At 45.1% G+C, this 26,658-nt stretch overlaps 9 protein-coding genes across 9 annotated transcripts; 5 read left to right on the forward strand and 4 right to left on the reverse strand.

Annotated features, from left to right (window-relative positions):
• Positions 1-3,186: 3,186 nt before the first annotated feature.
• N7511_007325 (uncharacterized protein) lies at positions 3,187-4,048 on the reverse strand (the record flags this gene model as incomplete). Its single annotated transcript, XM_057129702.1, has 2 exons — positions 3,187-3,550; positions 3,651-4,048. 2 exons carry the CDS (start codon positions 4,046-4,048, stop codon positions 3,187-3,189), a joined length of 762 nt encoding a protein of 253 aa, XP_056982770.1.
• Positions 4,049-5,141: 1,093 nt separating this feature from the next.
• On the reverse strand, positions 5,142-6,263 carry N7511_007326 (DUF563 domain protein; the record flags this gene model as incomplete). The annotated part of the gene is made up of 1 exon (XM_057129703.1): positions 5,142-6,263. The coding sequence occupies one exon, from the start codon at positions 6,261-6,263 to the stop codon at positions 5,142-5,144; it is 1,122 nt and encodes a 373-aa protein (XP_056982771.1).
• Positions 6,264-9,611: 3,348 nt separating this feature from the next.
• Positions 9,612-14,069, forward strand: N7511_007327 (Bifunctional lycopene cyclase/phytoene synthase; the record flags this gene model as incomplete). The annotated part of the gene is made up of 9 exons (XM_057129704.1): positions 9,612-9,645; positions 9,693-9,814; positions 9,859-10,392; positions 10,438-11,281; positions 12,118-12,239; positions 12,290-12,636; positions 12,693-12,866; positions 12,923-13,213; positions 13,262-14,069. 9 exons carry the CDS (start codon positions 9,612-9,614, stop codon positions 14,067-14,069), a joined length of 3,276 nt encoding a protein of 1,091 aa, XP_056982772.1.
• Positions 14,070-14,453: 384 nt separating this feature from the next.
• N7511_007328 (phytoene desaturase family protein) lies at positions 14,454-16,342 on the forward strand (the record flags this gene model as incomplete). Its single annotated transcript, XM_057129705.1, has 6 exons — positions 14,454-14,475; positions 14,523-14,644; positions 14,697-14,908; positions 15,069-15,231; positions 15,277-16,054; positions 16,335-16,342. 6 exons carry the CDS (start codon positions 14,454-14,456, stop codon positions 16,340-16,342), a joined length of 1,305 nt encoding a protein of 434 aa, XP_056982773.1.
• A 728-nt stretch (positions 16,343-17,070) lies between these two features.
• Positions 17,071-18,621, forward strand: N7511_007329 (uncharacterized protein; the record flags this gene model as incomplete). The annotated part of the gene is made up of 1 exon (XM_057129706.1): positions 17,071-18,621. One exon carries the CDS (start codon positions 17,071-17,073, stop codon positions 18,619-18,621), a length of 1,551 nt encoding a protein of 516 aa, XP_056982774.1.
• Positions 18,622-18,913: 292 nt separating this feature from the next.
• N7511_007330 (fungal specific transcription factor domain-containing protein) lies at positions 18,914-21,040 on the reverse strand (the record flags this gene model as incomplete). Its single annotated transcript, XM_057129707.1, has 3 exons — positions 18,914-19,629; positions 19,687-20,899; positions 20,951-21,040. 3 exons carry the CDS (start codon positions 21,038-21,040, stop codon positions 18,914-18,916), a joined length of 2,019 nt encoding a protein of 672 aa, XP_056982775.1.
• Positions 21,041-21,639: 599 nt separating this feature from the next.
• N7511_007331 (Gfo/Idh/MocA family protein) lies at positions 21,640-22,812 on the reverse strand (the record flags this gene model as incomplete). Its single annotated transcript, XM_057129708.1, has 1 exon — positions 21,640-22,812. The coding sequence occupies one exon, from the start codon at positions 22,810-22,812 to the stop codon at positions 21,640-21,642; it is 1,173 nt and encodes a 390-aa protein (XP_056982776.1).
• A 372-nt stretch (positions 22,813-23,184) lies between these two features.
• Positions 23,185-24,509, forward strand: N7511_007332 (Gfo/Idh/MocA family protein; the record flags this gene model as incomplete). The annotated part of the gene is made up of 6 exons (XM_057129709.1): positions 23,185-23,230; positions 23,284-23,309; positions 23,368-23,543; positions 23,595-23,872; positions 23,923-24,377; positions 24,438-24,509. The coding sequence occupies 6 exons, from the start codon at positions 23,185-23,187 to the stop codon at positions 24,507-24,509; spliced, it is 1,053 nt and encodes a 350-aa protein (XP_056982777.1).
• Positions 24,510-25,335: 826 nt separating this feature from the next.
• Positions 25,336-26,118, forward strand: N7511_007333 (2-deoxyribose-5-phosphate aldolase; the record flags this gene model as incomplete). Its single annotated transcript, XM_057129710.1, has 1 exon — positions 25,336-26,118. One exon carries the CDS (start codon positions 25,336-25,338, stop codon positions 26,116-26,118), a length of 783 nt encoding a protein of 260 aa, XP_056982778.1.
• Between the last annotated feature and the right edge of the window lie 540 nt (positions 26,119-26,658).

Genomic DNA, 26,658 nt, shown 5'->3' on the forward strand with positions numbered 1-26,658 from the left:
AATGTGAAGCTTCGTTATTATATAGATTAGGGTTGGCGTTGACACGGCTTGATCATTTTTTACTCAACTACTGGATGCCGAATTGTCCTATGTACTATAGAACTTGGACTTGATCAAAACATTAGATATCTCATTCAAACACTATCTTCTTCGTTTCAATTTGCCTAGAGCTAGATATTTTGTTTGACAGTGGAATGCGCGCGAGAAGGGTGAAATTGGTCTTGTTAACTTCCAACTTCCAGCAGCGAAATCAGAAACAAACATCACAGGTTCAGCCCGTGGATCTTCTTCAGTAGCACAAATATTTGGCTCAAGTCATTATTTTCTGGCGTTTCGTTGCAGGCTTGCTGCACGATCAAAATGAGATACAGTCATTCTTCGATGAGATTGAAGCAGAACCACGAGACCTTTTAGGACCTGTTCATCAACGGCTTATCATGCACTACCTAGGCGTAGTTTCGATCTCTCCAAGACTTTCATGCCAGACATATTTTGAAAAGAGACTTTCAAAGTGGATGCTATTTGAGTATGAATTCAGGAGAAGAACAAAAATAGCACAGGCAAGAGAGGCTCCAGAAAATGCGTTACTCAGAGTCCTACAAACTGATTTCAAAGCAGCCAAGCCATCGCTTTTAGCAGCATTACAAGAGCGACCAGCTGCCGAGGAAAGTATCAAAACACTAGTTGAGGATTGGCTCAAGGAGGGCGTTCCGCAAAATTCGGAATGAGTATCAGAATCTGTAGAGTGAGATATATTCTGCAAACAAGGGTTACTGCGAGGATATAGCAGCTTTTTTCCTGCCCAATCATTCATAGTATTAGGTCGCGGCCAGCAGACCATCGACTTGTCAGCATATTAAAGCAACGTAGTGAAGATGACGAGGTGAAGAAATATGCTGTTTATTACTTCCAATAGACCGGAAGTTTTTCTTAGTGTGAAGAAAAGATGGCATCTCTAATATAAGAGGCAAGGGCCATGTCAAGTATTCTCGCGGGCAACACGAATTGTGGGGCGCAAGTTGAGGCAATTTTGGACTTGCTAGAGATCAGCCCATCACTAGTGGGATTGGACGCCAACTGAGCTAATATTAGCAATGTTTCTATGGCGTTGCAAAATAAATACAAGCAAACTTCAAGAATGCGATATCATGCACTTCAAAGACACCAGAAAGTAGACTTTCGCCTAAGATATGTCGCATCGTAGTTGCGCCTCCGCCTCTCTCCCGACAATTACATTACGGTGAAGATTGTAAGATCGCTCTATATAGATGCGAAAACGCGTGCGGCGTGCGGATTATCGGTATTAGGTGTTGGGCTTCGTCTTCATGATGCATATCACCCTTGCTCATTACTACCACAGCGTAAGAAGCAAAATTTCGACTAACTTGGGACTTATTTGCTTCAATAAAACAAGGCAGGAGACTTCACAGAGTCACATTCCTGGTCATCGGTATTTCAGGAATCGTGGTGATGGTTTTAGAATTAAATTCGAGGTTGTTTCATCGTTGTTTCGGCGGCGATTTGCTAATGTGTCCCACCCAAGATTCACCTAGAGGTGTACCAATCTTGGTTCAATCACCGTGATGCACGTATTTTGGCTGCAGTCCCTATCATGGAGAGCAATTGGCAACGGCATCTTGAAAACATGTAGCGTTTAAACACTTTCTTTCTTCAGCAGCTGCGAGAATGGGAGGCGGGAAGAAGACCAAACGTGAAAATTAAAATCTCTACAGTAGTCAACTATTTATGACACTAGTATTCACACACTTGTAGCGAAGCATAAAAATGCTACACTGGAAAGAGATAAACAAAAAAAAAAAACAAAGATCACGAGGAAGGATATAAACGATTGAAGAAATGCAAAAAAACATGTGCATCATCCGTGAATCGAACACGGGCCTCGTCGATGGCAACGACGAATTCTACCACTAGACCAATGATGCTAGTTGATATATTACGCTCCAATTGAATGCTTCCTGATCCAAAATCATAATTGGTATGCTTGGTTAACACTGTTCAACTTATTTCAAACAACATGAACTTTTTATTGACATTTTTGGAAGCATCAGCGGTCTCATAAATTTCCTTTTGACAATACGATAATCAAAGATCCACGTAATTCTCAAAAACTGTCTGTGAATGACAGGATCGTGGGCACCGACTTGTTATATATTTGGCACGGTGTTGTTCTTCCCCGTCATCATCCATCTACTATGGAAACCCAAATTACTACCTATAGCTTGCACAGGAGGTGCTTCCGAAATGCTTTTCATTAATACCACGTTGACAACGAGTTCCTCTTCTACATCGACTGCACCAAAAATATCGACATCGACCGCCGCGATTGTGACAAATGCTTGGAACACAATGAATATCCCTGCAATCGAGTAAGTGACTCTATAAGAGTCATGATGGTATTATTACCCGTGGTTCAATATGACCAGCTCCTCCTAGGAGCATAGGGCGACGCTGTCGACCTTATCACCCTCTTGAAATAGACCACCCGCTTCTGGGCGCCGAACAGAGACTGGATCTGGAATCTTACGACCCGCTAGGTCATTGGGTTTGCCGCGCAGAACCCCCCAGGGCATTCTAAGGCGCAGAGCAGCTCCAATGTATGTACCACAACTTGCGTAAGACTGGTGATGAGCATCCGGTCACTTCCATGGATGTATATTACCGAAAAGCTTCTTACATACGTCTTAGCCCATGACAACAAAAAACGTTTCGGGAACCACTACGGGCTCACGATGCAGGCCCGCATGCTGTGTCGTAAGCCTACACCCAGATTCAATTCCTCGCTGCTTTACCGTGAGAATGAAACCTTGATGATTTAGTGAAATGAAACTAAAAGTAAATTCTGCTTCACAATTCGCGCCTAATTCGCTGTAGATGATTCTATAACCGAAGAAAGTCATCTGTCTAGTGAAGAGCAATGAATCGGTTTGGGATATTTATGCCAAATGTGAGACTGACCGTAGATTACTTACTTTTGTCTCTTTTACAGATACAGTGATAACTTCTGACTTGACCAGTCAGGAGTCTGTCCGAAAGAATCTAACTTTGATAACTTGAGAATAGATATAAAAATTACGAAGTGAATATTAAAACTAGATTAGAATAAAGACACAAAATTATTCTCGACAACAAAATGCCGACTGGCCATAAGGACTCCGCGAGTATAGATTATTTCTTTCGCTCTTTCACCCCAACCTTTTGAAATATCCACGGACTATCCATTCCCTCCAACAAATCATATGCAATAAGATCAGCATTATCTTCAAGCGTTGTCGGTCCGTAGTTCAGAACCTGGCTTAACAGATTCAAATAACCTCCAATCAATGGCACACCAAGAAACCTGAGCGAATATTCAGGCGGCACGCGAGCAGAGATCAGCAAGTTTTCCACAGAGGAAGCCTCCGGAACCGGATAAGTGATCGCACTGGAGGGCTTCATTATTCCAGCACCGAGGACAGACCAGGCAACAAACTCGCGCGGCACGGCCTGAACTTTCTCCCACGTCAGAATATGCTCTGGGAAGACATGAATGCTAAATCTCAAATTAGCTGACCGTCCAAATATTCCTTTCAAGATGACCATAGCAAGTCCGGAATACCACCAAGACATTAATAATAAACAAAATCACTTACTAATCCACGAGCATGTACTTCTGAGTCGGAATATCCAAAATACCCATACCAGCAAGCAACCAAACCCTCAAAGGAGATCCACGCTCGCGACCAATTTCCTGCGCAGCCGATAGAACGGCATCGACGATTTCAGGTAGGCTACTTCGACCCCACGGCGAGACCGACGCAAGTCCAGCCGAGTTTACAATAGCATCGCACTTGGTGCGGAGAGCTGCCTCCTTGATTTCGGAGCTCTTTGTTGCGTCTCCACACTCGATACTGAAGATCTCGTCTTGGACACCTGGTGCGAGCTTTGATGGGTTTCGGATGAAGACAGAGACTGTGTGGCCTCTTTTTATGAGGGCTGATAAGATGCGGGAGCCTAGAGTGCCGGTTGCTCCTAATAAAAGAACTCGCATATTGGTTGGGAAAAGTAATGCAGTTAAATGAAGGTTATTATAATTAAACTTGAACTGGTGAGTAAATACGAGAAAATCATGACGCTATATAGGTGGTCGGGATAAGTTTGTGCCGACGGATGGTTTTGTTGTAGTCTTGTGGCGTGAAGGAGCGTCATTCCGGCTTCGGGGTAACTTTGTAGTTCGTGTCGCTGCGACGGACCGTTCGCTTCTCGGCTGACTGCTGCGGAGTTACTATATGCAGTCATAGACCGTGGCCCTAATTTTGTTTACCTTCATCTTTGTTATAAATACTTAAATTTTGAGAAACTGGGTATGAACATGGAATAAACCGAAGGTTCACGTTCAAGGTGCTTTTCCCAACAATAAATTCTAGTAAACAGTGGTTGGCAGAGTTCACCAGTTGACGGTATGCAGACGTCCAAGGTTTATTTCCGATGCGATCACAGCTTTCCTTCCCTCGTTCATGAATTGCCCATGAACAAGTTACCCTAGTTTTTCTTTTGACGCAGGGGCTATTGAATCACAGGTAGAATGCTAGACTGGGGCTTGCAGTGCAATACCACGTGAAACACGCAACAATAAAAGATAACCCTGCACTTTATTTGGAGGAGCTCTTTCAATCCAAAATATCAATTGAAATCTCTGCTGCTTCACCGAATAGAGACTGTAGAGACTTGGTGAAATTATATGAAAAGGCTCTCTTTTATTTCGCTCGTTTCACACCATGCAGGTCGTATTAAGGGGGCTTTGAGCATGTTCTTTACTCTATTCATACTGTAGTTTTACAATAATAAGTCTATACAGTTGGACACAAGCTAAAACCAAGCCAGGCTATACCGTTACTCATTTGGTCATATATTCTCATTTATTCACTTCCATACGCTAAGTAAAGTAAGGCAAAAAGGTCGCGTGGTTGTGCGGGCGATAAATCCTTGTCAGTGACAAAACAAAAACAGGCATATTTCACTACAACATCATAAGGGGAAATTCATTTGCAGTAATATTGATCTCTATATTATCTTTCGGATTTAATTTTGAAAAGGAACAGGCTTGAAAAAAGTAAAAGTAAAAAGGAAAACGGTTCCTCTACTCAAACATCGTAACTTCGCAAGCCCTTGTTATACATCGACTTGATGGCCACATCCATCATATCAATAAACCGATCAAGATCTAGAAAAACATCTTCGGAATGCCAATCACCATGATCATTCAACTCAAGATCTGCTGCATGCGTGCTGTAATAATCATGACCCCGAAGCGAGGCAACATTTCGGAAACCCTTGTGATTAAGCCCAGGAGGCAGAATTTCCACCATCGCCGATCCAGGAGGCAGGAAGATACCATGTGTGAGCCCTGCTCCATGGACACCTGCGAGGATATCTATTTCCTGAATGATCTTCAATTGATCTCTGTAGGAGATAGCGGCGAAGTCAATTGATTGGACCCTCACTAGAGGATACTGATTTTTGATTATTTCCAAATATTCGGTAGTATTGGCGAGTTTGCGCCCGGATGCTCGGTTGATGAATGTCAATGTGATTTCTTCGTTTTGACGTGGCTTGGTCCCGTTCAGACCGTACAAGGTCAAGGCTCGATTGACGAATGTATTTAGGAGTGTTGACTTTTCGCAGGAGTTGACTTCCCAGTCACCTTGCCAAAGCGTGTTTCCCCCACCTGCAAGTGGCAGAATGAGGTTCTCGTAGGTTGTGTCACTTGGTAAATCCTTGATACGTAGGACTGGCCTATTTGAAAAGAGAGACCACATATCGAAGTATGGACCATCTGGGTGGTCATCGAGAATGAAGACTTGTGTATTTGGTGCATCGCGTTCGGTGTCATAAAATGGGGTAGAGGCTTTGGGTTGAGATGTAATTTGTAGAACGTCCATGCTCAGTGTCATGGAATATATCTCCATTAACGAGTGCCAGTGGTTAGTGGCTCCCTCTCGCTTGATTAATATGGTGTAGTTCTCGGTCTTCTTTGGGGAGAGTTGGGATTCCTCCTCCATTTGAACCCAGCCATCTAATACAAAGTAGGGACCGGTGTTATACCAATATCTCTGAAGATTGTCGAGGCTTGGAAAGCTAGGGGCCTTTGGGAACACTGTTTGTTTCAAATCCAAATTTGTGTCTTGGCCCAGCTCGCACTGTAGATAAAATTTGCCTCCGTCGGGGTCAAACTTGGCTCCCTTACCAAAGCAAAAGAATCCCATCGATCGTCCACAGTCCGACTATGGAAGCAGGTGAGAGCCGACGAATGCTTGGAGTATTGTGTTCTTGATTCACGAAGCTTTTCGAGGAAGATCGTTCCAAACCGCTCTGCGCAAAATTATAATTCTGCAGGAGCGTTAGTATACTCGATAGGAAGACCCAGGAGCGTTAGTATACTCGATAGGAAGACCCAGGACCTGCTGCTCTGTGCCAATGGCGATAAGTGTGTCTGAGTGGTTGAATCTACTTGGGATTGGCAACAATGAAGTGTACGCAACCAAAAGTATTGTGACTAGCACAAATAATACAAGCAGTGGTGAGCGACGACTTTGACGGCTACTACTGAAAGCTATCGCGAGCATTTTCCTCGAAATTTGATATTATGGGTGGGAGTATTTAGAATAAGTCGGTGGTGCTGGTAGCTCTAGACAGACAGAACACAATAAAGATCATCTCGTCTCCAGATTGAAAAGATGATCCTCTTTACTGTGTTTCTTTCACTTAGCTATCTCTTTCATCCAGAAGTTGGTTGAATGCATCGTGAAAGACTATTAATATCCTTGCCATCATCGCATGTCATGGCCCTGTCACTCGTCTCTTTGTCAAGATCAACCCATATAGGAAGGTAGGAGCCGAATAAACTAATTCGAAAATCAGTTTAGATATAAGCTGTCAATAATTCGAATGCGGGAAACGAAGGTCGATCTAGCATGAGAAACAAAGACGACTCAACCCTTGTATAGCATTGGATCCCCCTGTCCCCGAAGAAATCCGGAATTTGAATAGGCTCTAATATATCTTGTCCAGGGCTTTTTCAATATTTAGTAGATCCACACAACTATCCGCTTCTAGCCAGCAACCTGTGAAAATCTGTATACGAGACTCGAAGGTAACTCCACCAAAGAGGCTTTTGAAGCTGGATTTCCAGAGTCATGCATTGCTTCTCCTTGATTAATTCCGTAATTTTTGGTTCTATTTGTCAGGTATTGACTACGTTGTACTTGTAAAAGTATTGAAGACACCTTACAAAGACGAACCTGAAGAGCTATAAACAGGAGTGACAATGAGAAATAATGAATATCATAATTTTTTAGTCTGACCCACCAGAACATTCCACTGTTTCGTGCGAGTAGAAATATATGCCCTCTGTTCTGAGATCTGCCGCTCAGTGAACCAATTTCCATGAAACCCATATGGAACCCTCTGCGGCAGGCAAATCCTTGCCACGACAGTTCTCATATCACGGGAATCAATGACCCATAGCTCGCTTTTGGAATCATTGGAGCACACCCCATCCTGTATCTGGGATTCATCAAACATCAAGGTTAACAAGTACCCGTCATCATCACCCTTGGAGTTATGCCGAGGTATGAATTGGGGTTCTTGTGCATACCACCCCTGTGGAGCTTGGAATATTTGAATCGGATCTTCAGGGTCATTACTAGCCAAGATCTCTGTGACACTCCGGTTATCTACACAACCCACAACAGGTTGTGGTTCCTGTTGCATGCCGCGCTTGATCAGCACCTGAACGTTTGCTTTGACAAGACAGTCTATCTTCATGCATTCGCCGCTTTTTGCGCCAAACATTGCGTCAGTTGAAGAGCAGCCGTATATGAACGTTGGCGTCTTGTGCGAACATGAGATTGGCATCTCGAAGGGGATTGAAGATAATGCCCATTGATGAGTGATGGTGTTCTTGTGTACTTCAGACAGTAAGAATCGGTAATAATATAGTCGACTATCGCTCCCATTTTCAAGCAGGTGTGAATCAAGACTCCCGTAGATTCCGCCCATCGAGTACAGCATGTTAGCATTTGAATAGCGGCATGCAATCATGTTCACAGACTCAATTTTATCCCCTTGAAGAGAAGAAGACATCTCATCCCAGGTAGCGGCGGTGTGAAATATAAAACATGCTTCTGTCTCAAACCAGCGGACCATGACTGGGTCGTTCCGGGCAAATACCCCAAACCGGGACGGTGAGCTCGCATCATAATGTATAATAGGCCTTCTTTTGATAAGATTGAATGCATCCAGAGACACTGGCAAGTCCAGAATCACAGTATGGTTCGGGGAAACTCCAAAATCATGCATGAACTTTGGACTGGATATCCCCGGAACCGGAGCATGCGAGGCACAAGCTAACTCTCCCATTTTCGGAATCACAGAATACCAGACGAACGGTGGCATAAAGGAAGATTGAAATGAGATAAGCTCCCCTGTTATTTGATCAACGCGTGGCTTGGTACGGTCAGCCATGATCTCCCCCTTTCATCATGAACGACGTACATGAGCAGTTGTCCAATCCTTCAAAAACCCCAACAGCCCGCAACGTCCAAATCTGTCCGTTTCAAATTCCGTTCTGTCATTCTCGTTCTCTGCCGAGATTCCATTGTACCAACCAACAGTTTCCAAACCCGGTAGCTGAACCCTCATAGGCGGACCTGTCTGGCATGTCGCCAATGCTCTTCTATCGTGGTATAGAACAGCTGTATTTGCAACGCTGATTCTATGTATAGAGGAATGAGCCAAATGAGACCATAAAAGCAAGAACAAAAATCGACAAAGTTTTACAAAAGTTACCAACACCGAATTAAAAGGATTCACCAGCGTTGATATACTGGGCAGTATGGGTCCACGCACGGAAACCGACTTCCCAGCAAGGAAAACATCTGTCAGAATATATCGATTGACAAAGCAGGGCTCAACTGTGGACGGTGTTTTTCGAAAGAAAACCCCGCTTAGCATGCCGTCGCCGTCGAACATATGAATATCACCGCTTAGATCGTCAGAACTCGGATTTCCTCCATTACGGATATACTGTCCGCCATGTAGCTCGATCGGAATTTTCCCGGTATATTTGCAGGGCTCCAGCTTGCGCTGGGTTTGAACCGGTGCAAAGTTTCCACTCAGACAACTAGAAACAGTCAGCCATTTATTAAAGATTCTTTGTCTGTCACTGACCTGTGCTTATATCGATCTGCTCTAACATCAGTTTCATCCATTTCTCACAACATGAAAGCTCTTAAACAGCACGCGGCGATCAAGTTCAAATCGCCCTTTGGAGAAATGGTGATATGTGATGTCACCAAAGATGGTAAGCGGCAATCGAAGCTAACACCGGACGCCACCAGTGACATCACAGCTATTTACAATTCCGATCCAGCATCGGGAACATCGATCTTGTAATCGAAAATATGCATGTAACCATATGTGCGTTGACCATGATTGGCTACCGGAGTATTGTTGCGTTGAAGTGGTGGAAGCATTCAAGAACCAGGACATCGTATAAATAATGGTTACTTATACTGTCTCTCGTGCCCAACCCTCGGTCCAAGCAAAAAAGAATGGACCCCGCTAAGAAGAAGGTAGTTGTCATTGGTAAGAAGCCGGCTCCGAGTACTGGATCGCGCTGACGAAATTATAAGGTGCTGGCGTTGGAGGTGTAGCAGTGGCAGCTAGACTAGCACAAGCTGGTGTGAATGTGTCATTGTATGAGAAGAACAACTTTCTGGGAGGCAAATGTAGTAGCATCAATCGAAATGGATACGTAAGTTGACGATGACCCGCCTCACGCTCTCACTGACTTGCTAGCGTTTCGACCGCGGTCCATCCATCATGTTGATGACAGAAATCTTCGAGGAAACATTCCAGCACCTTGGTACATCCATGGATGACATGAATATTGAGCTTCTGAAGTGCGAGCCGAATTGTATTACCTGGCTTCATGATGGGGAGTCATTCACAACCTCGACTGACTTGGCTAAGATGAAGAATCAAATCGAGAAATTCGAGGGAAACAGCGGATTCCACCGATTCTTGGATTTTTTGCAAGAGGCTCAAAGGCATTATGAGAAGAGCTTAATCCACGTGTTGAAGAAGGACTTCCCGCGATTATTATCTTTGCTCAGGCCAGCGTTTCTACCTTACGTGTTTCAACTCCATCCCTTTCAAAACGTCTGGGGGAGGGCATCGCACTTTTTTAAATCTCACTCCATACGCCAGGTGTTTACTGCCGCGACAATGTATCTCGGCATGTCGCCTTTGGATACACCAGGGACATACACCCTTCTCCAATATTCAGAGCTAGCTGGGGGTGTTTGGTATCCCCGAGGGGGTTTTTATCGAGTAAGTAGGGACATGGCAGACCAGAATTGAGGCTAATTGAAGCAGATCGTTGAGGCTTTGGTCAATATTGGATTAAGACTAGGTGCCGACTATCACCTCTCAGTTCCAGTAGAAAGAGTGAATATTTCCGAAGGGAAAGTTCAAGGCATTTCGCTCGCGTCAAGCGAGGTAGCAGCAGATGCTGTCATTATCAACGCTGATCTTTCTTACGCTTATAAAGAGCTTCTTCCTTCACTTACGCCGCAAGCGGGAAAGAATAAACAACTCTCTTGCAGTAGCATCTCATTCTACTGGTCCCTATCCAAAAAGGTGTTGCAGCTAGAAACCCACAATATGTTTCTCGACAAAAGTTACGGCCAGAATTTCTATACCCCTGGATTGCAAATGCATGGAACTATTCGGCCCTCCTTCTATATACATGTACCGTCGCGCATCGATCCTTCGGCCGCACCACCAGGCAAGGATGCACTAATAGTTCTTGTTTTGGTCGAAAATCTGGGCGATACAAACCCAAGTGACAGGCAAGCAAAACAAGACATGGAAAAATTAGTGAACGAAGTGCGCAACTATGTGATATCGACAATTGAGAAACGAACAGGTGCTGTCGGAGTCCAAGGCTTCATCGAAGATGAGATTATCAATACACCATTTACTTGGCAGGATACATTCAATTCGGAGAAAGGTGCGATATTTGGCATTGATCACAGCTTCTTCAATATCCTCGCATTTCGACCAAAGATTAAACATGACCGTCTTCAGGGTGTGTACTTTGTCGGTGCCAGTACCCACCCTGGAGCTGGAGTGCCCGCTAGTCTAGCGGGCGCAAGGCTCACTGCAGAAAGGGTACTCGAAGACCTTCATATTTCTGTACCTTGGAATATCGCGACATGTGAGAAACTCATGGCAAGTCCCTGTAATTTAGATCGAGGTTCATCATTCTCAGCCAAGTGCGTGGTGATTGTTATCTTGTTCTGTTTGATTTATACGATTGCACTTCTCTGACCAAATCACCCAATGAAAGCTTGTTATCTTGCATTTATAATCGAAACTATTATGCATTAGCGACATTCATGCAGGCACACTTCGGGTATAGCAACGGAGAAACCGGATTCTGGCGGAACGTATTTATCGATCGCGATCGATCGATCGACAAACCAAGATAACCGCAGCTTAGGCTCCTTTGCTTTCAGTTAAAGGGTGCTTTCTTGGTAAACGCACAACTCATTACGCTGACATTGTATCATGTAGCTTCCCGTGGCTCCTATTCGCTGCTTTCCATTCACTCAACCTGGTTGCGCTGCATTAGGCCAGAAGAATACGTCGCATTCGTTTTCGTTTAAATGCATTAGGTGCAGTCAACAAGACTTACGATATACAATGACGGGTTTATCTTGGAGTTTTACTCGTGAACATTGTAGGCTGGTAAGCACTAGTTTCTTGTATTTCCCTTACATTCCAGTTAGGCGCGGAAAGTAAACCCGGCGTCGGTCACAATCTGACATTAATAACTCCCCGATTTCAAAGGACCTAAGACGTGAGTGATCCGTAATTTTGGTTTCTCCCTGCTCAGTCATCAGTCAGCACCATCGTGCAGGACAAAGAATTCCGAGCTCTAGTTTCATTCTTTCCCATGTCCGTTATTTTTGCAGCGCCTTATTGCGCCCACCCTCTCCAAAAATGGGATATGATTATTGTCTCGTGTGAGTCTCGAAAGATGGCAAATAGTCAAGTACTTACTGTTTGTCAGTCATTTGATATGGACCATCCCTCCAGCTGTCTTGATGACAGCAGCTTATTGGCCTTTTCTCATCAAGGTCGAACTCTACAAGATAACAACCTTGATTGCTGTACGAGCAACCTTGTTATTCTGTAAATTCGCTGCTGACGATGACAATAGATTGCAGTTCTATTCACCATACCTTGGGACTCATATCTTATCCGCAACCGTATCTGGACCTATCCAACAGATGCAGTCGTTGGCCTCACCCTTCTGGATATACCACTCGAGGAGGTATTTTTCTTCGTCATCCAGACTTACTGTACAAGTTTGCTCTATGTCATTCTAACAAAGCACTTGGTACTTCCGGTATATCTGTTGCCAAGAGCGAGTAGTGCCAAAAAGTTGGGATCATTGCTTCTCTTTCCCGGGATTGCAGTGGGCGCTTTATGCTCAGTTCTGGAAACTAAAGTTACTTACCTGGGCCTCATAATTGCATGGTCACTCCCCGTGATAGCTTTGCAATGGTGAGTCGATCACTGACATTGAACTTCCGCATTTGCCACTAATGAGGGTCTACCAGGGTTCTTTGTAGTGACTTTTTGTTGAATATGCCAAAGAGACCCATCGCTATCTCTATCATATTGCCTACTCTATACCTTTGGATTGTGGATTTCTTTGCTCTCCAGCGTGGAACGTGGGTGATTGAACAGGAAACAAAAATCGGAATTCAATTTTTCGGATTCCTTGAATTGGAGTAAGATTCACAACCCATCGCTCGATGTCAAATTTTTGACTGACTTTGATCAATAGAGAAGGTATATTCTTCTTTGTAAGTAACATTATGGTCGTTCTAGGCCTGGTCACAGTAGACCACGCCCTCGCAATTGCAGAATACGACGCAATGATTTCAGAGCCAGATGAAAAGAACCCACGTTCATTCAGCCGAATAGCATGGTCATACCTCACAACCCAAAGATCGTTTGACATTCGCTTCCTCGAAGGTTTAGGAACAGCCATCGACAAGCTCGCCCAGAAAAGTCAAAGTATGTACCTGGGTAGCGCAATGTTTCAGGGCAGGCTTCGCACTGATCTAATACTTCTGTGAGAACATAACCGATAATAACCAGAAACATATTAATATTTCTACAGATATTCCTTCTGCCGGGTCATAGACGACCTAGTGGATGAAGCACCCAATCAAGAAGCAGCCCGAGCAAGTATACAAGAAGCTTCTTCACTTCTACATTGGCATTTCTCAGTGAAGCACCCAAAAAAGCCCCTTTACGACTATCTAGAAACAGAAGAAACAAAATTAGCTGACTCGCCTTTGCTCTCTTCGATTGTCCTCCTCCCGGCCTCCCGTTTAACCCTATCTCCCATTTTGGAACTTCTTTCTGGCTTCGAAATGGACCTTCAATTCCCTGTTTCTTCCCCTATATCAACAGAGAAAGACCTGGAGCTCTACGCCCACCGCGTCGCAGGCACTGTCGCAGCTTCTCTTCTGGAACTGGTCTTCTGCAATTATGAGCTGGAAGTTGATCACCGAATCATCAACGCAGGCCAGTTAACAGGTCAGGCATTACAGTTTGTCAACATTGCCCGTGATATCAAGCGAGATGCTGCAATTGATCGCGTTTACATCCCGACTTCATGGCTAGCAGAAGAAGGAATGGGACCAAGTGATGTGCTCGCCAATCCGGATGATTCTCGTCTTGCCAGGCTTGAAGAGCGCATGCTACGCAAGGCATATAGCGTGTATGATAAAAGTGTCGGCGCTAGTAATGAGCTGCCAATCCAGGCACGGCGGCCTGTTCGGACTACTATTGAGAGCTATATGATGATTGGTGAGATGGTTAGGAGAAGACGGAGAGCTGGTGTTATAGCGAATGGGAAATTGAAGGTTCCGCTATGGAGGAGGTTGAGACTTGCTTGGTGGGAGATGGCTGTTGGAAGATAGGAACATATTTTGGTTTTTCTTTTTTTTGGGAATGTCATTTTGACTGATTCATTACTTCATTTAACGTTATTCCTTTACATACCAGAAGCAAGATATTCGCGACCACATATTTTCGAGACTGCCGAGGAGACGACAATGAAAGCTGGCTTCTGCAAGACAGTAAAGAAAAATGAGGTGTCTTGTGCATAATTGGAGTATGCATTTTAATCAGTCATTGGAGTCGAACCCCCACTCGAATTATTGTATTTTTGTATTGTACTTACAAAACAATACCAGTACATATCTCGACCAGATCGGGAATTACGGGTATAACAAGGTGCGTTCGACTGACGCGATGCCTGCTCAGCTCTACCAACCCATCTCCCTTTTACATATTACTCCGAAATGAAAACTGCCATCGTCGTTGGTAAGCAAGATGTCAAATGGCTACAAACACCATACTAAGCTACACAGGAGCCGGTGCCGGCGGCATAGCCACGGCCGCTCGTCTAGCGAAAGCCGGATACAAAGTCACTGTCTTGGAGAAGAACAACTTTCTCGGCGGCAGATGCTCCCTCATTCATCATGATGGCTACGTGCGTTTTTAGATGCCCGTATGTATCGACCAATGCTTACTTACCATTATAGAGATTCGACCAAGGCCCATCACTCCTTCTTATGCCAGAGGTGTTCTACAAAACATTTGCTGATCTGGACACAACGCCTGAATCAGAGGGCTTAGAACTTCTTAAATGCGAGCCAAACTATCGGATCTGGTTCCATGATAACGACTACTTCGAGCTCTCAACCGATCTCTGCAAAATGAAGCCCCAACTCGAGCGCCATGAAGGCTCCGACGGGTTGCAAAACTTCTTTGAAATTCTTGCATGAATCTGGGAGACATTATGATATCTCAATGGAGCATGTGTTGTCAAAAGACTTTCCAAGTCTTCTCGCTATGCTACGCCCGGGCTTACTACTTGAATTGCTTTCTCTGCACACGTTTGAAAGCATATACAGTCGTGTGAAGCGTTATTTTAAGTCCGATAAACTTCGACGCATTTTTACGTTTGCGAGTATGTATCTTGGCATGAATCCATTCGAGGCGCCAGGGACGTATTCGCTACTGCAGTATACTGAGCTTGCGCATGGGATTTGGTACCCGAAAGGAGGCTTTGTGAAGGTGAGCTCATTAGCACCGTTATACTCTATAGACTGACAAGGGTAGATCTTAGAGGCTCTTACAGACGTTGGGAAACGACTAGGGGTCGATTACCGCTTAAATACAGAAGTTACTTCAGTCATTTCTTCCCAAAGAGAAATACGAGGAGTCAAGCTTCAATCAGGCGAAGAGTTGCTGGCCGATACCGTCATTATCAATGCTGACCTAGTCTATGCATACAACAATTTGCTGCCTCCCACGCGCTACGCAGAAAGCCTGACTAAAAGACAAGCATCGTGCAGCAGCATTTCGTTCTTCTGGTCTTTTGACCGTGTCATTCCAGAACTCCAGACCCACAATGTCTTTCTCGCAGAGGAATACAGGGAGAGTTTTGATGCAATCTTTCATCGTCACGATCTACCCGCGGAACCGTCATTCTACGTCAATGTTCCTAGTCGGATTGACCCCTCTGCTGCGCCCGAGGGCAAAGATGCAGTGGTGGTATTAGTGCCCGTTGGCCATCTCACATATGACCCGGATAATCCGCAAGATTGGACCTTCTTGATAAACCATGCTCGGGATGTCGTTTTCAAAACTATCGAGTCCCGAACGGGGGCAAGTCTGAGGGATAGTCTTGTCTTGGAGTCTGTTGAGACACCTATGACCTGGCAGTCTAAGTTCAATCTTGACCGTGGGGCGATTTTGGGTCTCTCGCACTCGTTTTTTAATGTATTGAGTTTTCGACCAAAGGTGAGACATGATATCAAGGGCTTGTATTTTGTCGGTGCAAGTACACATCCTGGAGCTGGTGTTCCTGTTGCTCTATGTGGTGCAAAGATTGTCAGTGAGTGTATTTTGAAGGATGCATCGGGATCACCAGTATCTGGACATATATATTGGACGGCGTTTGTTTTGGTATTATTGGTGTGCGTTTTAACTAGCTGGGTGATTTGAGTCTTGATATTATTTCATATAATTCCTAAACAAACAATGAAGGTATAATTGAGACCTCAGCAGCAAGTATGATAAAACTTGTCGAGGTAGCTGCTCTGCTGTTTTTCTCAAGCTTTGCGAAAATTGAATTTAGAAGAGAAAAAATTTGTAATCTTTGATGAAGTTTTCAGACAACTAAATTATTCAAAAAAGCGAAGTACGTACGTTGGAAGCGGGCATGAGGCGGGTGCGCTTCCCAATATGGAAGCTTCCCTACGACGGAGCTTCCTCTTCTGGAAACATATCCGGGCAACCCCCATTCTAGTTTTCCGCCTCTCTGTCGAATGGAGACATTGCTTGATTTCCTGTGGAAGACCATGGAATTGTGATCATTACATAAAGTGTCGGGTCTGCCCCCCTTTGATGAGAATGAACATAAATGCAGGGGAGGCTCAAATTGGCTACTGTCGAAAATATAAAGAAAACACTCAGCCTAGTATCTTTTCTTGTGACATGTAACCGATAAGAAAGAAGACTCGCATTAGATCGTCGTAGAATAAACTTTCAACCGAAACTCTAGAATCATTCGACAGAAGAAAGATTTGCAGAGCTCCGCCCAATTGGAGACAAAATACAGCTAAAGTTAGACTTCTCTCGACATTCTTGCCAAAATATGTCGGAATATCCGTTTATGGTCAATATCCGCTATCTGGAAGCTATGTCGCTCGGATTGACTATTTCAAGAAACAGGCTCTATAATTCCTCACAGCTGGGGTTTAACAAATATTAATTGATCAATTCCCCAGATCTGTTCCCCAGATATTTCCCCAGATTTGCCCCAGCCCTTGTCGCCAGCCAAAAGATATCCTTTCGAAAATACTCCACCTTACGCCTGCTTGCTTTTGATAGCAAGTATCCAATATTGAGATGTTCCAATTCTTCAATTTCAACTGGAAGTCTCAGGGATGGGCAATATTCTATTGTGCCGTGTCAGCAATCGGCGCTCTTTGCTACGGGTACGACAACACCTACTACAACGGCGTTCTCGCCATGCAGCAGTTCAAAGACGATTACGGAACACACCGTAACGCAGACGGCATCCTCGAGCTACCTTCTTCTTTTCAAGCAGTGACAGCCTCAGCGATCTACATCGGAGACTTGGTAGGCGCCATCATCGCCGCACCAGTCAACGATCGATGGGGTCGCAAAGCCACGTTCTGGCTGGCCTCATTTTGCGTACTGGTTGGTGGTATCTGTCAAGTCGCGGATACAATCTACGAAGATTCAATCATTATAGTTGGTCGGATTCTGATTGGCATTGGAGTTGGCCAATTCACCGTTACATCCTTACTATACATTGGCGAGATTGCGCCCTCCAGTGTTCGTGGACCGGCCTTGATGTCATTTCAATTCCTCCAATCCTGCTCTCAGTTGATTGCTTCCTGTATCAATCAGGGCACGGCGAATCTCAAGAATAACTCTCTATCTTACAAAATTCCTATGGGTGGCCTTATTGTCCTTCCATTGATGATGTTTGCTCTGTTGCCGTTTATTCCAGAGAGCCCTGTGTGGTATATTTTCAAAAACCGCCAGTCGGATGCAGAGGAAAGCTTTCGAAGGATCAATCGCAGTCAGCCAGACTACGACCCGACCGCCGATATGGCCGTGGCTAACAATACCAAGAGAGTCGAGGAACAAAATACGGAATCCTCGTCCTGGAAGTCCTTGGTCACAGATCCTGTCGAAAGAAGAAAAGTCCTGTTTTCAGCAGGAGCAATGTTCAGCCAGCAAGTGTGTGGTATTCTGTTTTTCTATGTGTATGGTGTGGTGTTCATCCAAGCAGTCGGCATCGAAGACCCTTTCCTCGTGCAAATTGCCATCAATGTGGTCCAAATCTTCGCCGTCGGTGCCTCGGTTGTCACAGCCAACAAGGTCCGACGTCGGATTAATCTTATGGTTACCAACGGAATGATGCTCGTGGCTTTCATTGTGATCGGAGCACTTGGCACGACTCCGTTGACAAAATCGTCGCAATACGTCATTGTCGTATTTTCGTTCTTTGTGGTTATCGGTTTCAACTTTGGTCTTGGGCCGTTGGCTTATACTGTCGCTCGAGAGATGGCAGTGGGCGTCAACCAGAACAAGATCATGTCAACTAGTGTCGTTGTGTTCTACTTCACCACTTGGGTGATCTCCTTCACCGCGCCATATCTTTACTACGACGCTGGCCTTGGACCAATGGTAGGGTTTGTATATGCCGGAACTACATGTCTTTCCATGCTCTGGACCTGGTATTGTGTCGGTGAAACAGCTGGCCGCAGCAACTTGGAGATATCCCTCTTCTTCGCTGAGAACATTCCGGTGAGGTCATGGAGGGCGCATATTTTCCCGGATGATTCATTGAATGAGCTCAGCATTTCCGAGGAGGAAAAAACCGAAAACAACGCAAAGGCTGAGCACAAAGAGTTTGAGGTCTGATGGAAGCTAGGTGGACTATGTGTTATTGGCATGTATTGCAGTCTCTACTTTACTATTTCGGGAATTTGAAACCTGCTAGACTGCTAATTAAGTATTCTTTCCTTTCGTCGTTTTTTATCTCTCTAAGGATGAGTGATACCAAGACAACTGACCTGTCTATACAAAACTAGCAGTAATCATAATGAATCGGCAGCCACAAAAAAGGCATCGAAATTCCGGCTTTCCAAGCAGGATAATAGATTTGCAGCATTTAAAAATACAAAGAACTCGTATAACTGGCATTCGTACATATTCAAAATCCCATCCAGTCCGTCGGTATCAAAGGCATTGTCGGATTAAGATTGGTTGAGAAAAGGGTATCAACTCGGCTTAAATCAAAAGTTTCATCAAGCGCATCAAAACCACCATTGATTTCCGAAAAGCTGCAATTATCAAACGTCGCCCAATCTTCATCACTTGCTGGGAGAATCCCATGAAGATGACTGGGTGGTAGAGTGGTAGTTTCGAAATCATTCGGATGAAGTGGACTGTCGGGCGGACGAGTGTAGTGCAGATGAGTGTCGGTGCTCGTAAAAAGCCCAGAGTGATGATTCCGAGTTGGGAGCGAGTTTTCATCTCTGTTTCTTGTTACAGACGCCCTAGACTTTCTCGCTTCTTTGAGAGTGTCTTGTGCTAGCCGGGCCATAACGCGAGCAGAAAAAAAGGTATCGCCCAGTCCATCGAGAACCTCCCGAGTTTGATGGAAACGGTAGTGAGCGCGTTTACGTGCGTATGGGATTTTGCTGTTTCGGAGAGTTTGGTATTCGACCGATATTGCTAGCGAAATGGCGTAAGGCAAAGCAACCCAGTAGGAAATGGAGGGTTTCAGATCTCCAGAAGCGATCGAGAGTATGCTAGCCGCTGAAGAGGATTGAGCATCCGAGCTCGGGGCTCGATTAGGGCCACCTGATTGACTCTGGGGCTGACATGCAAGAATTCGGACAGCGAGATAGAAGATCTCCATTGAAGCTAGAGTTCATGTTTGTAAGCATTGAGTTGAAGCGAGAAATCGACCAAGTTTCTTACCAATTAATGGGGTGTCCACTGTTGTTGCAGCCGTCTCACAAACAAGGCTTTCATAATCGGGAACGGGCATTTCTCCTACATTGGAGTGAAGCACTGGTCGAGGCCGATACTGAGATATTACGTCGTCGAGAAATTTGCATATGCGAAGAAACAGCCGAAAACATGGAAGGTGCTCAGGAACAAAGGCTAGTATCTGTTCACCGATATCGCGCTCATGAATAAGGGTAGGCCTCCCGTTTGTAGCAGCATTGAGTCGATCCAGCGCCCATATACACCAGAACAAACGATGCGACTTCTCTAATGCTTCGGTTTCACCGGGACGTGAGACATGTAGCCCAAGTGTCTGAGATATCTCTACTGCCTGGGCACAGTAGTATGATGATATCTCGCTAGAGCTGGGCTTATCAACGAAAAATGCCAACAAAGCGGTTATTTGCAGTAGCAACATCTTATCACGGATAATCCCGGTATGTAAGATGGACTTGAGAGTTTCTGCAATGCGAGAGCAGAATTGCAATTGAGATATCACACCATCGGTGTGAGCGAGTCTGAGATGGGGTTTCATCGAGGGGTCGAGAGAAGCCACCAGGCAAATGCATTGCTTGAGTGTCAAGGATTCAATATCCTCAAGCTCTTCAATATTGTCGCCATGAATGACGGGAAATATTGGATCAAATTTAGAAAAGTATATGTTGGACATGAGCTTAAACTCGTAGTCTGGTGGGAGGACAGATATCCACTGTTTCTGAAGTTGGGGAAACATGCCTTGCAGGTTGAACGAGCTCGGCAGTGGGAGAGAAGCATAAGTAGTTGATTGGCCATGGTCATCAATACCCAAAGTAGTATCCTGGTGTTTCTCCAACGCAGGCTGGCGAGATACTAGCCAAACGCCAACGTTAGTACGTTGGTCGTCGCTATCAACGGCTTGATTGCCAGTCGCAAAGAAAAACGCCTCTGGACTGAGGTTACCAACAAAGCGGTTTCGACTGCTTTCAGGTGGTCGCTCCGCTTGTTCTGGCGCGTGGCAAATTCCATCTTCTGAAAGGGTTTGCGACTCTGGGACTGAAGCGTAGCCATTGACATTGTTTGTCAGCCCCCCGTTAACATCAGGGTCAGATAAATTGGGAATTTCTGCAAAGCTGAGCGACGAAGCCAGTGCTGACCTCTTTCGGTCATCTAATTGGGTGGTCTTTTGATCATGAACACATCGTTTCTGTGGCATAATGGTCAGTGATAAATTCAAACGCTTAGTCAAGATACTCACATGCCGCTTTTTGCAGGACTCGCATGTTTTGTGAGATAGTTTACGTCTGGACCCAACACCACCGACGGTGCCAGGAACAAATCTATACATAGTTGTAATGGTCAGGTAGTGCCGTGCACTCATTGGGGTGCAGGGGAGTTATGCGGGGGTGGCACCTGATCTGGCCTTGTTTCATGCCTGGGATATGAGGTGTCAATGAGAAGAGAGCAGCCGTGGAGCAGTGAAGACAGAGAAGAGAACAGGATTGCCAATGACTTGGCACGTAAAACAAACAGATGCAAACCTTACTTTTGTCTCATTATGCAATACTAGAATTTCCACCTCACATAACTGTACGTTCCTCAGCATCTCTTTCGTTCAGATATACTCTCTGCATCGGTGTGACCTTTAAATGGCTAATTTATTATACGAGGACACTAGTCGATAGGCACTGCGCTAAACTCTAATAAGGAATGTCTAATTAACCCACGAGATTGGTATGTGGTCGACCACTAGCTAGATCTGCCACTCATACTAAGTGCGTTGTTCCTAGTATGCTTCATGTGTCACTGTCTTGAAAAAGTCATAGTTCTTTTGCGTCACTCTATTTAGTTTCAACTGTTGAATTCCCTTTCTAGATGAGGCAAAAAATATGTATAGAATTGACAGAAGTCCGGAGGATCAAAAAACGATTGAATAATTAACTAACATCATGGTCCAGAGGGGCGAAACCCACTTTTGCCATTGTTGCATGTAACTTTTTTATGCTCTGGGTACTTCTCCATCATCATCTTGAAGAGCCTCAAGTCTTCCACTGCATCAATAGCACTAGTCTTGATTGGTTTCCCATTGACGATACAATCGTACCATTCTCTCAACTCGGCCGTATACGCGTCCTCATACGACGTTTGAACAGATCTGTGGCATTTCTCACCATACTCATTTAGCTCATCGATCTCCACTGTGATCCCGAGACCCTTGACAAAGGGCGTGTCATAGCAGATTGAGACAGACTTGTTCTCCCCAAACCTTGCCACATGAGAGTCAAACCGTGGCACCGAGTCAATCCCGGTCTCATACAAGCAGGTGAAGCGATCACCATTCACTTTGCCCTCATACTCGAACATGGTGGTATACCATCGAGCATTATCTGTGGATGCGAGCACCTCGGTTGGAAGTCCTCCTAGCACTTCTCTCATCAGACTGAGACCATGACTGCCGAGGTTGGCGAGAAGACAGCAATAATCCATCTGGTCAGGGCTAAGCTCGGTGAAAGGAGTTCCCCAGGCTTGACTCAACAACTCCTGCAATCGCTCCTGTCTCTCCTTTCCAGCTTTGGGGGGAATATCATCGAAGAATTTCTTCGGCTCGGCTCCCGACTGAGCAATAAAGTAGGAGTTTGGCCCGATAATGTCACGTACTCTGGCATACTTGATACAGTTGATCGATGCGACTTCGCGCTTGAAAGCTGCCAAGCTTGGCGAATATCGTCGCATGTAACCAACAAAAACACGGGCCCCATTCGGCGCGGAGGATTCCGCATCAATGACTTCCTTTGCAGCTTGTAAGCTCAAAGTGATTGGCTTTTCAACGAATACATGCTTCCCCGCCTGAAGTGCTGCGATGGCATAAGGGGCGTGGAACTCGTCCGAGGTTAGGACCACAACGGCATCAATGTCAGCATCGTTGAATATTTCGGTTGGATCGGTCGCTATGCATGGGATTCCAAATCGATTGGAACAGTGCTCTGCGGTCTTTAAAGAAACATCACAGATGTATTTCACTTTAAAGTAGCTCGATAGGAAGGTGAAGGTGGGAAGATGGACGATTTGAGCCACATCACCTGCACCAATGATACCGACTTGAATAACTCGTTGGACCATAGTGATCACAGTCGATAGAGTAAGATTAATAACCAATAGATAAACTTGAGCAAATACCCCACAATGTTCAATTCATGAATGTCCCCCAGTTGATCTATATTTAAGGATTGGTAGAAGTACGGATTTGGTCCCGATACGGAAGTTCCGCTATGGCGGACTAATCCTCTTCGGGAAATCCCCACGGGTATTGGACCCTTCTCCACATTTTGGTCGACGCTTCGACCTTCCAGTCTTTGCTGACTAGCGGGGATCTATAACCTTGGAAGTCACCCATTTCTTAGACTGCTCACGTGGTTGTAATCACTAATAAAAACCACTTCTTGCAATCGGCTTTCGAAGTCTGCTAAAAATCATCAAAGAACTATCGCAATAATGGCTGCATCTGAATCGCAAGTTGGAGTGGCTCTGATCGGAGGAGGTAAGCCTGACTAAATTGTGGCTTCCTTAGCGTTCACTGACGGATTATCTCAGGAATCTGGGCAAGAGAAGAACACGCAGTGAGAATCTACAGTATCCTACCGGAAAATGGAGTCTTGTCTGACTATGTTAATTTAGCCTGCCATTGAGGCTGCCTCGACTATTTCTTTCAAAGCTGTTTATTCACGCTCAGCTGCCTCCGCTCATTCTATTGCCGAGCAGCTTTCTTGCAAAGTTGATGTCTATTCTGATGATACCGATAGTGGATTTGATGATCTCCTGAAGCGATCTGATATCCAAGCAGTGGTTATATCGTAGGTTGAATTTATGGTACGCCACCTGATGATAAATTAACCGTTATACAGACTGCCCATTGGACACCAGCCACGATTCATTCAAGCCGCTCTTTTGGCAGGCAAGCATGTTCTTTCCGAAAAGCCGGTCGCCGAGAATGTCGACGAGGCAAAGAAGCTTATTCATTGGTATCGCAATGAGATCCAGGGTCCAACCTGGACAGTTGCAGAGAACTGGCGCTTCCTGAAGAGCTACGAATACGCCGCCACACAGATCAGCAGCTTAGGCAAGATCACTGGCTTCCAAGGACGTCAACATGATCTTGTTCCGGAGAATTGGAAATTTAATCGTCAGTCACAACATCCCGAGCACAGCTCATAGGTCTAATTAATTGTCTAGTCACTGAATGGCGACGCAACCCAACCCATCAAGGTGGCTATCTTCTCGATGGCGGAGTGCACTATGTGGCAGGGCTTCGATTGCTCTTGTGTGTGGAACCCGGTCATCGGATCGCCTCACTCTCGGCGTTCACAAACCAGATTCAACCCTATCTTCCTCCAGTCGATACCGCTGACGTGATATTGAGGACAACATCGGGCGTGACTGGCGTATTCCAGATTTCTCGGGGCACTTCATTGCGCGCGGATGAATGGACTATTGTATGTTCTAATGGTTGGATTAAGATTGAGAATGAAAAGGTAACTATCTCTCGCGATGGAAAGATCGAGGTTGTGACCATCACAAACGAGAGAACTGGAGTCCCACCTGAGATTAGAGCTTGGGGCTTAGGTCTCGTCGAGGGCAAAACACGACCAGAGCAGGAGCCGGAGACTGCGTTGGCTGATCTTGAACTGGTAAGTAGTAGTCCACCTCCCACAACTCGGCCACTATTAATACTGATTTTCGTCTCTCAGATTGAGCTCATGCTTAAAAGTGGTAGCCGGGATGGCGCGCCTCTTGTCTGTAGCCACCAGGATATACAGTAGATCATGGTTTCATTCTACTCAAGCATCTCGCCGATTTGGGCTTCAGGTCATCTCATGCGTAACGGTCCCTTGTCTTCTATAGTAGTCACTGTATCATAGCTCAGTGACATCCAATTTTAACAAGACGCTCGTGAAAACCAATTACTTCATCAATTGCTCGACGAGGTTGGATTTTAACAAATTCAGATCTCGAGTCATTGATGCAATGTCGAGTAATTTATCAATTCTGGCTCAAATATTTCTACAATTCCCGCTTCGCATTATTGACGCGCGAGCTACCAATGGAATATTTGCAGCTGTAGTGTTCCAATATTAAAGAAGAATACAAGTGACTAGATAGGGATTAGTTCAAGTGTTCCTAAACCACAGAAAAAGAAGTACTATAGTCTTAAATTTTTGAGGTGATGGTGCGGTGATGGTACATTCCTTAAAGGGTCACGATTCCGGCGGAGGCTGATCGCAGCGGATCTATTCCATGTGAGAACCGACTGTTCCGGTGGAAGCAGTGGATTGGACACATTATTTCACGTGACCGAAGTCAACCCAATTATATGTGCTTGCGCGAGTAACATGAATACAATTTCAGCAATTGGGGATTGATGAACTACCACTATCCCGATTGGGTAAACATCCCGGCGGAACGATAGTTCAAGACCATACAGCTGACACCACACGCTCGAAGCAATTATTTAAAGTCGCCAGGCTTCCTTCACAAATAGGTGTTTCGAGTTTCTTTTCATATTAACATTTGTCTCTAAATCTTTTCGTAATCCCAACCACTCTCATTACCCTTTTGAAAGCACTGTTTAACCCGAATACCGCAATCATGGCCGCAAACACAATCACCGTTACCCTACCTCAGATTGCCAAAATGATCGACCACTCCCTTCTCCACCCGACCATGACTGATGCCGACATCCTCTCCGGTCTCAAAATTGCCAAGGAGGCAAATGTGGCCACTGCTTGTGTCAAGCCATACCTCATCCCCCTCGCAAAGAGAGAGCTTGCCGGAAGCGACGTACAGGTCTGCCCTGTCATCGGATTCCCCCATGGAAACAGCACCACCGAGATCAAAGTTACTGAAGCAATTGCCGCTGTTGAGTGCGGGGGCACTGAGATCGACATGGTCATCAACATCGGCAAGGCCCTCGGCGGTGATTGGGAATATGTTGCTCAAGAAATCGACGCGATCAATCGCGCAGTCGTCAGTCGCGGTGCTATCCTCAAGGTCATCTTTGAAAATGACTACCTTCAGTCTGAGCACATCATTCAACTTTGCAAGATCTGCACTACGCTTGAAGTCGCCTTCGTCAAGACCTCGACTGGGTACGGATTTGTGAAGCAGAGTGACGGTTCCTACAATTACCTCGGTGCTACAGTAAGAGATCTTAAGCTTATGCGTGAGAATTCTGGCCCCAATGTTCAAATCAAGGCTGCTGGAGGTGTTCGTACCCTCGACGATTTGCTGCACGTCATGAGCCTCGGTGTCACCCGTATTGGGGCAACAGCAACAATCGCAATTTTGGATGCTGCTAAGGCCCGGGGAATTGGAAATGAGCCGGTGTCTGTATCCTTTAAACCTATGGCAGAGAAGGCAGGTGGGTATTGATCTTGACATGTCCATGGACTGATGATGATGACGATGATGTTCGTCCTTCCTGTATTCAATTAGACCCGATTGTTTCAACTTTCTGCTTAACATACAGCTTGGATAATATACTCTACACAATTGTACATATCGCATTCCATTAATGAGAATTTCTGCGCTGCTTTTACTGAAAAGTAGTGCGTTTTCTCCCCAAGCTGCTATAACCTTGAAATTGGTACCCCTGTGTTCACCCTCAAATCGAACTACTCGCATATCTAAATCATCAAAGGCAATTAATTATACTCTACGCAATATCCCACCATAATTATATGAAAATTTATTGGTTGTATTTCAGCAAATTATGTGATTATCAACGTGCATCTTCTTGTAGCCTGAGCCTATTTTAAAATGTAATTTACTATCAAAACAGCAATCCTAACTTTACAGGTAAAAATTCATTTGCCACGATTCAGTTCATAAACCAAACTCATTCTCATAGACTTTCTAGTATATTTTGGAGTTGCGGATGACCTCATTACTCAGCAGTGGTGTCGCTTTTCT

The sequence above is a fragment of the Penicillium nucicola genome, assembly GCF_028828085.1.
Source record: "Penicillium nucicola strain IBT 29836 chromosome Unknown utg000007l, whole genome shotgun sequence".
Taxonomy (NCBI): Eukaryota; Fungi; Ascomycota; class Eurotiomycetes; order Eurotiales; family Aspergillaceae; genus Penicillium; species Penicillium nucicola.